Source organism: Stegostoma tigrinum, chromosome 44, assembly GCF_030684315.1.
Source record: "Stegostoma tigrinum isolate sSteTig4 chromosome 44, sSteTig4.hap1, whole genome shotgun sequence".
In the NCBI taxonomy this organism is placed as follows: domain Eukaryota; kingdom Metazoa; phylum Chordata; class Chondrichthyes; order Orectolobiformes; family Stegostomatidae; genus Stegostoma; species Stegostoma tigrinum.
The window spans coordinates 11,003,213-11,013,858 of NC_081397.1; the positions used below are offsets into that span (position 1 = coordinate 11,003,213).

Below are 10,646 nucleotides of genomic sequence, written 5' to 3' on the forward strand. Positions count from 1 at the left end.
CCTCCATGCTGAGAAACTGCACCATCTGTGTGTCTCTGTTTAGTGGAGAACAGCTGATTTCCGGTTGGGATTGATTTTGTACTGTTCACTGTCAGAGCAGGAGGAGCAAATACAATTGAAAACATTGGAAACGCTCACTGAAGCGAAGGCCAAGCTGAAAACCGAAGTTACCAAGAAAGCAGCAAAGAAATGAACCTGGTATTGTATAGGTTAACGTGAGTGATAGTGAACAGAATTGGACATGTTGCACTGACCCTGAGAATGAACCACGTGGGGTGAGCCTGAGCCAGAGGCAGTCATTGAGGAATGTGACATGGCTGTGGAAAGTGAAATGGCTGGATGAAGGGTCTCGACCCAAAATGTCAGCTTTTGAGCTCCTAAGATGCTGCTTGGCCTGCTGTGTTCATCCAGCCCCACACTTTGGTATGATGGCTGTGGAAATGTCAGTTTCAGTTCCTGTCCATTTCTATTTCACATATTCAGGGAGACAGTAACACTGGCGCAGAAACCCCGCTTCACAACACAGTCCCCAAGAAATGATTTTGTCTGATTCACCGGGAGCAATGGAAACTGACTTTGTCGGATTCTACAACATCTGCAGTTCCTGCTATCTGTGAAATGGAAGCTGACATGCTGTCTTCTGAAAGAAAGGCCAGGACATGGGCTTTTAATTGTTTCACAACTGCTTTTAAAATTGTATCAGTGATATCAGCTTTTGTGCTCCTGAGATGCTGCTTGGCCTGCTGTGTTCATCCAGCTTCACACTTTGTCATCTTGCTTTTAAAATATCCAGGTTTTATTATCTTTGAACATAAGTTTGAGTCTGCAGGTTTTCTGCCGGGCCTTGTGTTCACTGCCCTTGTGGAGAAAAGGTTTAGTTCCAGATCCAGTTGGGGGCGGCAGTAAGCTGGAGGCGGAGCTGGACATTTCTCTGTTTGTCACTCAGTTTTCTGCCCGGGCCGCCCATCACTCCCTGTCAGCTCTTTCTCAGTCAGGTCGGGGCGGACTGTATAAAAAAGGAAGGTGAGGCAGCTCCGCTCTCAGTCAGCAGCGATTGCAGTGAAGAGGCGTGATGTCTGGGAGAGGGAAAGGAGGCAAAGGCCTGGGAAAAGGCGGAGCGAAGAGGCACCGCAAAGTGCTCCGTGATAACATCCAGGGCATCACGAAACCAGCCATCCGGCGCCTGGCTCGCCGTGGCGGGGTCAAGCGCATCTCGGGCTTGATCTACGAGGAGACCCGCGGGGTGCTGAAGGTTTTCCTGGAGAATGTGATCAGGGATGCGGTGACCTACACTGAGCACGCCAAGCGCAAGACGGTGACTGCCATGGATGTGGTGTACGCTCTGAAACGCCAGGGCCGCACTCTGTATGGATTCGGCGGCTGAGCAAATCGTCCCTTTTCCAGCGAACCCAAAGGCTCTTTTCAGAGCCACCCAAACACTCCGATTGAGAGCGGAGACCTGAGGATGGGGAACCAGCACATAGGGCTGGTGCAGCGACATTTAATTTTGCATCAATCCTTCAGGAAATATATTAACTTCGTGTCCCGCGTTGCAAGAGAGAGAGCGCGATTGTTAAATTATACTGTCTGCAGTAACGTGTTTTATAATCAAGATATCCCTACACTACAGATAGAGGTTTCACGGCCAGTCGAGACGATACGGTTCTGCAGCTGGTTATGTCACATACAGAAGGAGCGGCCGGCTCCGTCATGCGACCATGGCTGATCTGTTTCTCAACCCTAAATCTTTGATTCTCTTCCATGTGAATACCAGTCTATCAGTAATAACACCAGCTGTCCATACCATGAATAATAATTTGCTCTGTCCGTAATTTTGGGCCCAGGCGCTAATGATACATATTACAGTGTTTGTACTTCATTGACGCTCCCAGGAATGATAATTTGTTCAGTTTTGATTCTGGTAGCCGTGCCGAGGTTTCAGTGGCGTGTTCATTCCACCTGCCTGTTAGAGATGCGTCAGGAAATGATTCAGAGCCCTCTCCGCGCTGACTGCAAGTTAGGTTCACAAGAAAATTTTGTAAAGCATAAGATATAATCTTAGGCGCAGGCGCATGGGACTTTTTAATATTTTGTAAGGTCAGGCTGAAATCGGCGGGCGATTTGAAATTGACCAACTGTCATTTCAAGTTAACCAATCAGCCTCCAATAATTATTTTACTGCCTTTTCTGTCCTTCAGTGGCTGTTTCTCGGGGATTTGAGGGACGGGACTGTAACCAATCCCAGCTCTAGGGCGGGCTCTCCATTCCCTTAAATAGGCAGCGCCGCAGCACGATCAGCATTGATAACAGCAGCCTATGTGTGTGTTGCAGAGAATGGCCAGAACCAAGCAGACAGCGCGCAAATCCACCGGAGGAAAAGCTCCCCGCAAGCAGCTGGCGACCAAAGCGGCCCGCAAGAGCGCTCCGGCCACGGGCGGAGTGAAGAAGCCTCATCGCTACAGGCCCGGCACGGTGGCTCTGCGGGAGATCCGCCGCTACCAGAAATCCACCGAGCTGCTGATCCGCAAACTGCCGTTCCAGCGCCTGGTGCGGGAGATCGCTCAGGACTTCAAGACCGACCTGCGCTTCCAGAGCTCGGCCGTGATGGCCCTGCAGGAGGCCAGCGAGGCTTACCTGGTGGGGCTGTTTGAGGACACCAACCTGTGTGCCATCCACGCCAAGCGGGTCACCATCATGCCCAAAGACATCCAGCTGGCCCGGCGGATCCGCGGGGAGCGCGCCTAAACGGAGCGTGCCCGGCCCTGTACATTCACCCCGAGAAACACAACGGCTCTTTTCAGAGCCACTAAACTGTCCCGAGAGAGCAGCAATCGTCAGGCACTGGACTTTAGTTAATGTCAACACACAGCATGCTATTGATGTCTCAATGCAACAGGAGTTACAGAAAATGAATGGGTCTGGGATGCACGAATTCATATTGAAGACGAGGCAACTCGGGACGATCAAGTTTATAAATTTTCAGTAATCACAACAAATTCAAGTACTGCATTCCACCCTTTATAATTGATACATTTCCAAAGGAACCGCCTGTGTGGGAATTGCTTCCCGTGGCGTTTTCCCAGCTGTAACTGAACTTGCCGGAAAAGGAGGGTGGGAAACAATCCCCAATTTCAAAACCCGCCACATTACACAAATGATTTTTGTAGTTTTGGCCATGCAATCGAAATTTTGCCCAATCTCCCACAAGTGTATTCGATCCTCTGAGGATGGTCGGTTCTGTCTCGCAGGGCATCTTTCTGGGGCCGAGCTATTCCATGTCTCATGTTCCCTGGATGGGGATACCGCTTTGAGTCACTATTTAAAGTCGCAGTCGCTGTCCCTGCAGCAAACCCTCCAACTTTATTCGTCCCGTTCTAGTTTTATCACTGTTAAAGCGAGAGCAAAAGGGATTATTTTTGCGCGTTTAGAGGACCGGGTTTGCACATAAAATGAAAATTAGTTAACCAGCAGTGAAAGTCTAGCTGCTTTTCACTGATGTTGTGGGTGGCTCTGAAAAGAGCCTTTGGGTTGTCAGATTCAATAAGTGTCTTCACTTTTTAGTGGCGCCCCCAGCGGCGGTTTTCTTTGGCAGCAGCACGGCCTGGATATTAGGCAGCACCCCGCCCTGTGCAATGGTCACCCCTCCAAGCAGCTTGTTGAGCTCCTCGTCGTTGCGCACGGCCAGCTGGAGGTGCCTGGGGATGATGCGGGTCTTCTTGTTGTCGCGGGCCGCGTTACCGGCCAGCTCGAGGATTTCAGCCGTCAGGTACTCGAGCACCGCAGCCAGATAGACCGGCGCTCCGGCACCCACACGCTCAGCATAGTTACCCTTTCTCAGGAGCCTGTGAACACGGCCCACCGGGAACTGCAGCCCAGCCCGGGACGACCGGGACTTCGCCTTCGACCGAGCTTTGCCGCCACTGCCCTTTCCTCTCCCAGACATTGCCACAGTCTCAAACACTTTCATAGAAAATGCTGCAATGCGGCCACATCGCGCCCTCTTATACCTTCGGGATGAATGGGGGTGCGGCCATTGCTGATTGGTCACATTGTTCAGTATCTCCTAATGTCGTTTTAATGCCCAATCAGATATCTGCTTCCCTCACCAATCCGGAGAGAGGCCGGAAAATCCCGGCGCCAAATCATCAACCGCTTTCTTTCAAACTGGAGAAGCCCGCCAATAATTTCGAAATGGGTAGAAGTTTTACAAAGAAGAATGCGTTCTTACTTCAGATAATTTACTTTTAGAATACACCTATATACGTCACACCATCTCTCTCTGATTTCCCGGCCTAGTTGAAACCAACTATTTTTGATCTTGAATTCCCCCCACCCCGCGAAAAAACTTAACATTAAGCGGAAGGGGGAATGAAAAGCCCGCCGAAAGTTATTCTCTGCACAGATTGAATTTAATTCACATCTACACCCGGATATAATAATCAAAGTATCACACAACTGTTTCTTTCTCGTTGAACTCAATACTGCTTTAAACAATATTTTACAATCGCTCTCCCTATTGCACAAGATCAACAATATTTCCACTTCTGCGATGCCAGTCCGGCAGCTGTTCTGCTTTCCTCTCGGTTCACTTGGAAATTTTCCCGCCGACAGCAGAAAGCCTCATTTATAGCTTTCTGCAAAACCGGATAGAACCCGCGGGGAGATTTGAAAATAAAACAAAATTCCTCTGCGTGGAAACCGTAGGAAAATACCGGCGCCAAATCATCAACCGTTTTCTGTCCGATTTGAAAAGCCCGCCAATATGGGCAATACGAGGAAGAGGTTTTACAAGGATTTTTGCGTTTATGCTTACGATTTAATTTCCTTTCAGTTAAAAATGTTCACTTCACATAATCTCTCTCTGTCACTCCCGAAGCAACACCGTTTTCAGAAAACATTGTAAAATAGCCCTCAGTTATTGTGCTGGATCAGTCTTTCCGGACGGTCTCGGTTTATTTTGAAAGCCTCTCACCGACAGCAGAAAGCCCCACACACTGCAAACTGAAAAAAAAATCGGATAAATTCCCTGACAGATTTGGAAATTGAAAAAGGAATCGCGCGGAATTTCTCTTAATGGGACTCAAATAAGAGATCATAATTTTTCATTGCCACGGGTGAAATCCAGCGTTCTCACCCCCATTGGGACAAATTTGAAAAACCCTCCAACATGTAGGATATAGCGGGAAAAGTTTCACAAAGAGGAATAAACAGTTTAATTTTTCTTTGAATTTAATTCAATTTCACATTACAAGTGCACGCTGATGTATTTATAAAAACTTACACAACGTTTTTCGGGGTGAACGGGTTAAAACTTGAAACAATAGTTTGAAGTTGCCCTCCCATATTGTCCTTGAACACAGTTTCACACTTGCGACTGCAATCCTGGCTCTGGCTTTATCTCAGCTCATTTTGAAAGCCTCTCACCGACAGCTGAAATCCTCAATGACAAGTATCCCCCAACATCTGTTCGTGGGACTCGAGCAGTTAGTTTTCTTTCCAGGGGGTGAAATTCCTGATCAAGGGGTAAATAATAACTGGAACACATAGGAGTTGTTGAAAAAAAAATGACTGAGTGACGATGAATGTGCTTTCTGTACAGGGAGGGAGGAGAGACTGGGTAGGAAGGCAACCGAAACTAACCGACAGAGGGACAGGGACCGCACGGTAATGTTTAGAACGTTTGTGTAAACAAAGATAAAGATTAGAGACATTAATTATAGATACCGAGAATCATTTACAAACGAAAAATGGTTCAACTGCTTCATTGAAATTGTGGGTGGCTCTGAAAAGAGCCGTTGGGTTTTGGATGTGTTTTTCTCAGCACAATGTGGGGTCTCACTTGGAGCTGGTGTACTTGGTCACCGCCTTTGTACCCTCCGACACGGCGTGCTTGGCCAGCTCCCCGGGCAGCAGCAGCCGCACCGCGGTCTGGATCTCCCGGGAGCTGATGGTGCTGCGCTTGTTGTAATGGGCCAGGCGGGAAGCCTCCCCCGCGATACGCTCGAAAATATCCTTGACGAACGAGTTCATGATGCTCATCGCCTTGGAGGAGATGCCGGTGTCGGGGTGAACCTGCTTCATCACTTTATAGATGTAGATGGCGTAACTTTCTTTCCTGGATCGTTTCTTTGTCTTGCCGCCTTTCCCCGGCGCCTTCTTGATGATTTTCTTGGCGCCCTTCTTGGAAGTTGCCTGCGCTTTCTTCTCATCCGGCATCGTGTCGGTCGCTTTCAGATACAATAAACGGAAGCAGGCTCGGAGCTCGCTTTTTATAGCCTGACCGCGTCAGCAATGCTCATGAGGGATGGGGGAAAAGTCTTGTTCCTGATTGGGTAGTTTACAAGAATGTCAGACCATGCGATTAGCCTTTCTGTGATTGGTTAGTGTGAAACACAAAGTGGATCTGTTCGGATCTACAACGAAATGTGAAACACAAACCGAAATTTTGTACACGGACCAAATTCCTAGCTCCTTGCAGTTGAACTTGTTCCTGTCATCCACTAACATTTTGAACACTACCTCCGAGATTTTAATTGTGACAGGGTGTTTTATTCTGCTCATAGTAATCTTTTGTGAGTGAAATGTTACCTTGTTTCATCACTAGCTGAGATTTCCTTATTAGGCTGTGGGCAGGATTGTATTGTTCAGACATTCGGGTTTATTGAGGGACACTTTGCCGAATATCTGTCAGTCTCTGCATTATGAGAATGGGAGTGCAGTTCTCGATCTGTCCCTGTCTGTTTAGGCAGTATGAATGATGATTATTCTCTCATAAATCAGTCCCCGTCATACAGTCCGAGAGATGTACAGGGTCCACCTCGTCCATGGAGAGCACATATCCGAGATTAATCTAGTTCCATTTACTAGCATTTGGTCCATATCCCACGAAACACTTCCTATTCATATACTCATCCACATGCCTTTAAAACGTTGTAGTTGTCAGAGCCTCCAGCACTTCTTTTGGCATTCAACCCATTCACACACCACTCTGTGTGCAAATATTGCACACCTTTGGTTCATTTTAAGACTTTCCCAGTCACTTAAACCCATGCCCTCTCATTTTGCATTCTTCTATCCTGGGGAAAAGATCTTGATTATGCACCCTTTCCACACCACTAAATTTTATAAACACAGCCTCCAACACTCCGGGCACGGTTTCATCAAGGGGAAGTCATGCCTGGCAAATCTGCTTAAATCCTTTAAGGAAGTAACAAGCAGGGTAGACCAAGGAGAGCCAATGGATGTTATCTACCTGGGCTTCGAAAAGCCCCTTGGCAAGCTGCCGCACAGGAGGCTGTTGAGTAACATAAGGGCCCATGGTGCGAGCATGGATAGAAGATTGGCTGCCTGGCAGAAAGCAGAGAGTGGGGATAAAAGGCATGCTTTATACATTAATGATCTGGATGAAGGAACTGTTTGCATTCTGACTACATTTGCAGATGATACAACAATAGGTAGAGTGACAGGTAGTATTGAGGTGCTGAGGCTGCACTATGAAATGGACAGGTTAGGTGAGTGGGCAAAGAAGTGGTAGATGGAGTACAATGTGGGAAAGTGTGAGGTCATGCACTTGGCTAAGGAGAATAAAAGCATGAGAGATAATGATAACTGCAGATGCTGGAGAATCCGAGATTAAAAAAAAAGTGTGGAGCTGGATGAACACAGCAGGCCAAACAGCATCTCAGGAGCACAAAAGCTGACGTTTCGGGCCGAGACCCTTGATCAGAAATGTGGGAGGGGGAAGAGGGCTCTGAAATAAATAGGGACAGACTGGGAGGTGGATCAAAGATGGATAGAGGAGGAGGTAGGTGGAGGGGAATCTAGAGTTGCAGTGGTGTAGAGATCCCCTGAGGTTTGTCCAGATTCTCCAGCATCTGCAGTCACCATTATCTCTGATACAATTTTAACTTCACTGCAAAGCGTCTTCCAGGGATGCCTGACCTGAAGAAGTTACCATCCTCCCTCCAGAATAAAAGCATAGACTCTTTTCTAAATGGGCAGAAAATTCAGAAGTCTTGTGTACAAAGAGACTTGGGAGTTCAACTCCAGGAATCTCTCACGGTAAACTCACAGTTTGAGTCAGTAGTCAGGAAGGCAACTGCAATACTGGCATTTATTTTGCCAGGACTTCAAGGCAGAGATTGACAAATTCTTGATCTCACAAGGAATCAAGGGCTACAGGGAGAGTGCAGGGAAGTGGAGTTGAAATGCCCAGCCTTGATTTAAATGGTGGAATGGGCTTGATGGGCCGAATGGCCTTACTTCCACTCCTATGACTTATGGTCTTGAAGACGTTTAAAAAAAAAAGGATGTGCTTATGAGGCTTTGGAAGACTCGAGTCAGGCCACATTTGAAGTAGCATGTGCAGTTTTGGGCCCCATATCTCAGGAAGGATGTACTGCCCCTGGAGCAGGTTCAGAGGAGGTTCACGGGAATGGTCCCAGGAATGAAAAGCTGAACATATGAGCAATGTTGAGGATTCTGGGACTGTACTCTTTGGAGTTTAGAAGGATGATAATCAAAACTTAGACTACTGAATGCCTGGACAGAGTGGATGTTGGGAAGATCCTTCCATTGGTAGGAGAGACTAGGACCCAAGGGCACAGCCTTCAAGTAAAGGGAAGACATTTTAGAACAGAGATAAGGAGAAACTTCTTCAGCCAGAGAGTGCTGAATCAATGGAATTCACTGCCACAGAAGGCTGTGGAGGCCGGGTTATTGTGTACATTTAAGGGTGAGATAGATAGGTTTTTGATTATCAAGGGGATCAAGGTTATGGGGAGAAGGCAGGAGAATTGGCTAAAGGAACGTCTCAGTCATGATTGAATGGCGGAGCAGACTTGATGGGCCAAATAGCCTGATTTCGGCTCCTATGTCTTATGGTCATATAGTAATACAGTACGGACACAGGCCCTTGCACCCAAACTGGTTCATGATGACTGTGGTGCCCACTCAGCTAGATCCAACTGCCCACATTATATCCCTCTACATCCTTCCTATCCATGTACATGTTCATTTTTTTTTAAGTGTTGATATTGTGCCTGCCTCAACAACTTTCTCTGGCAGCTGATTCCACATGTGCTCCACTCTCTCTGTGAAGTTGGCACCCCTCAGGTCCTTCTTAAATTCTTGCCCCCTCTCACCTGAAACCTGAGCCCTCTAGTTTTCAATTCCCCATCTGTGGGGGAAAAAAAACAAACACGATATGCATTTATCCGACCTATGGTGCTCATGATTTTATACATCTGAATAAGGTCACACTTCATTCTCCTACGGTCCAAGAAATAAAGTCCTACCCTGGCCAACATCTCACCATAACTCAGGACCACTAGTCCTGCATAAATTTTCTTTGAACGCTTTCTAGTTGAACTCGGTCTTTTTTACAACAGGGTGACCAAAACTGTACACAATACTCCATGTCTATTCAAAATGCCTCGATCAATGAAGGCCAGCATGCTGAATTCCTTCTTCAGCACCCTATCCACCTGTGACACTGCTTTAAACATACTACGTACCTGTACTCCTTGGACCCTCTGTACCACATCACTACTCAGGACGTTACCATTTGCTGTAAAAGGCTTACTGTAGTTTGACATTCCAAAGTACAACACCTCACACTTATCTCCATTGAATTGCATTTTCCCATCCTTAGCCCACTTCCCCGTCTGATTAAGATCCCTCTGTAATTTTCGATAACCTTCCCCACTATGAACGATACTGCCTAACATTGCATCATCTGTAAACTTACTAATCATGCTTTGCACATTCACATCCAGATCATTTATGTCAATAACAAATAACAAAGGTCCCAGCACCAATCCCTGTGGCACACCACAAGTCACAGGCCTCCAGTCCGAGAAAGAATCTTCAACTGTCACCCTCTGCTTTGTACCATCAAGCCAATTTTGAATCCAATGAGCTAGCTTTCCCTGTTCAAGTGAGCCACAACACACTGCAGCATCCCGGAGTTTCATAAAGCCAAGGAAGAACACTGATAGTGTCTTTAGAAATGACAGTTACCCAAAATGCATTGTTCGCAGATGCCACACAACTGATGACAACAGGAAGACACAACACATCCAGTGATAGTAGTCACCAGACTATGCACTGAGGGTGTGAAATAACCACCAGGTTACACTACCACGTAAGAATCATGATAGCCCACGAAGTGACAGCCGCTGTTGAGAATGAAGGATCCAACATTCACAATTAGCAGAACCAATGCGATTTACAAGATACCATGCAAATACTGCCACAAACCTTACCCAAGGCAAACCGGTAGGAAACCCGCCATCAGGATTCATGGACATCAACTCGCTGCCAAAAGTCATGGCCAACTATCACTCACCTTAATGCACATGGATAAAGAGGGACACCTGTTTGACTGGGACAAGGTAGCCATCAGAGGACATCCCAAACAAAGACATGCACGAGAGTTCAAACTAGAACTCCATTAACAAACATGTCCAGCTGGACACCACACACCAACCACTAAGAAACCAATCTGGAAGTAATGCTCACCACCCCAGCAAAGTGAGGCACATAAATAGCAAGAAGGACAGAATACCAACGTTTCATTCACGGTGCACTGATGATGATATGTCGTATGGTGATGAAATGTCTGTGAACAAACTTACAAGCTCAGT

The 10,646-nt window shown here is 47.0% G+C and overlaps 3 protein-coding genes across 3 annotated transcripts in view; 1 reads left to right on the forward strand and 2 right to left on the reverse strand.

The window, feature by feature from the left end:
- LOC132206969 (histone H2AX-like) overlaps positions 1-3,943 on the reverse strand; it is a 270,361-nt gene extending 266,418 nt beyond the window's left edge. The window contains exon 1 of the mRNA XM_059642110.1: positions 3,575-3,943. Within this exon, the coding sequence (XP_059498093.1) occupies positions 3,575-3,943 (369 nt within the window). The remainder of the gene's footprint in view (positions 1-3,574) is intronic.
- On the forward strand, positions 2,329-2,775 carry LOC132207055 (histone H3). Its single transcript, XM_059642247.1, has one exon. It carries the CDS (start codon positions 2,335-2,337, stop codon positions 2,743-2,745), a length of 411 nt encoding a protein of 136 aa, XP_059498230.1. The 5' UTR covers positions 2,329-2,334; the 3' UTR covers positions 2,746-2,775.
- Positions 3,944-5,293: 1,350 nt separating the features above from the next.
- LOC132207026 (histone H2B 1/2-like) lies at positions 5,294-6,333 on the reverse strand. The gene has a single exon (XM_059642215.1). It carries the CDS (start codon positions 6,214-6,216, stop codon positions 5,836-5,838), a length of 381 nt encoding a protein of 126 aa, XP_059498198.1. The 5' UTR covers positions 6,217-6,333; the 3' UTR covers positions 5,294-5,835.
- Between the last annotated feature and the right edge of the window lie 4,313 nt (positions 6,334-10,646).